The following is a 755-nucleotide window of genomic DNA, read 5'->3' as shown; positions in this document are numbered from 1 at the left end:
GTCTCTCTGGCCCCTCCTTCCATTTTCGTATCACATGTGTCAATACAGCCTTCCCCTCTCATGGACCCTTTCTAGTTTCCTGGACTCTGGCCACAATTACTTTCTCATATGTAGATTCTAGTACATAATTTTTGCACATGTTTATTTATGTGAGAGAAAAATTAAACATGTGGTATGTGTAATTCTAAGCCTGTGTTATCTCAGTTAACATAATATTTTCCAGTTCCATCTATTGTTTACAAATTTCATTTTTCTTTATGGCTGAATTCTAACACAGCATCTAATTCTTGCGTTTGTTCTCAGTCTTTCCTTGGAGCACCTCAGTGACTTCACAGTCTTTACCTTGGGCAGGCATCTGAGGCGTCTGGGATCCGTACAGTGAGAGGATGGAGTCCTTGGAGAGCTGCTTCTTGCCTGTTTCTTCTGATTTGCTCCCTGGCTCAGGAAACAGGTTCAGGTTTTCAGGGACAGAACCAGCACTCCCTGCAGTTGGCATGGAACCTACAGCCTGGGGCACAGAGGACAATGAGAAAATTCATTAGCATAGAACCTACAGCCTAGGGCACAGAGGACAATGAAAAAATTCATTAGCATAGAACCTATACAGCCTAGGGCACAGAGGACAATGAAAAAATTCATGAGCATGGAACCTACAGCCTAGGACACAGAGGACAATGAGAAAACCATTAGCATGGAACCTACAGCCTAGGGCACAGAGGACAATGAGAAAACCATTAGCATGGAACCTACAGCCT

General features: G+C 43.4%; 1 protein-coding gene across 1 annotated transcript in view; it reads right to left on the bottom strand.

Annotated features, from left to right (window-relative positions):
- The window catches only part of Smap2 (small ArfGAP2), a 51002-nt gene that overhangs the window by 6546 nt on the left and 43701 nt on the right, over positions 1 to 755 (bottom strand). The window contains exon 8 of the mRNA XM_005353313.3: positions 343 to 508. Within this exon, the coding sequence (XP_005353370.1) occupies positions 343 to 508 (166 nt within the window). The remainder of the gene's footprint in view (positions 1 to 342; positions 509 to 755) is intronic.

The sequence above is a fragment of the Microtus ochrogaster genome, chromosome 10, assembly GCF_000317375.1.
Source record: "Microtus ochrogaster isolate Prairie Vole_2 chromosome 10, MicOch1.0, whole genome shotgun sequence".
Taxonomy (NCBI): domain Eukaryota; kingdom Metazoa; phylum Chordata; class Mammalia; order Rodentia; family Cricetidae; genus Microtus; species Microtus ochrogaster.
The sequence above is the reverse complement of the archived record's forward strand: the minus strand, read 5'-3'. Positions and strand labels throughout refer to the sequence as shown.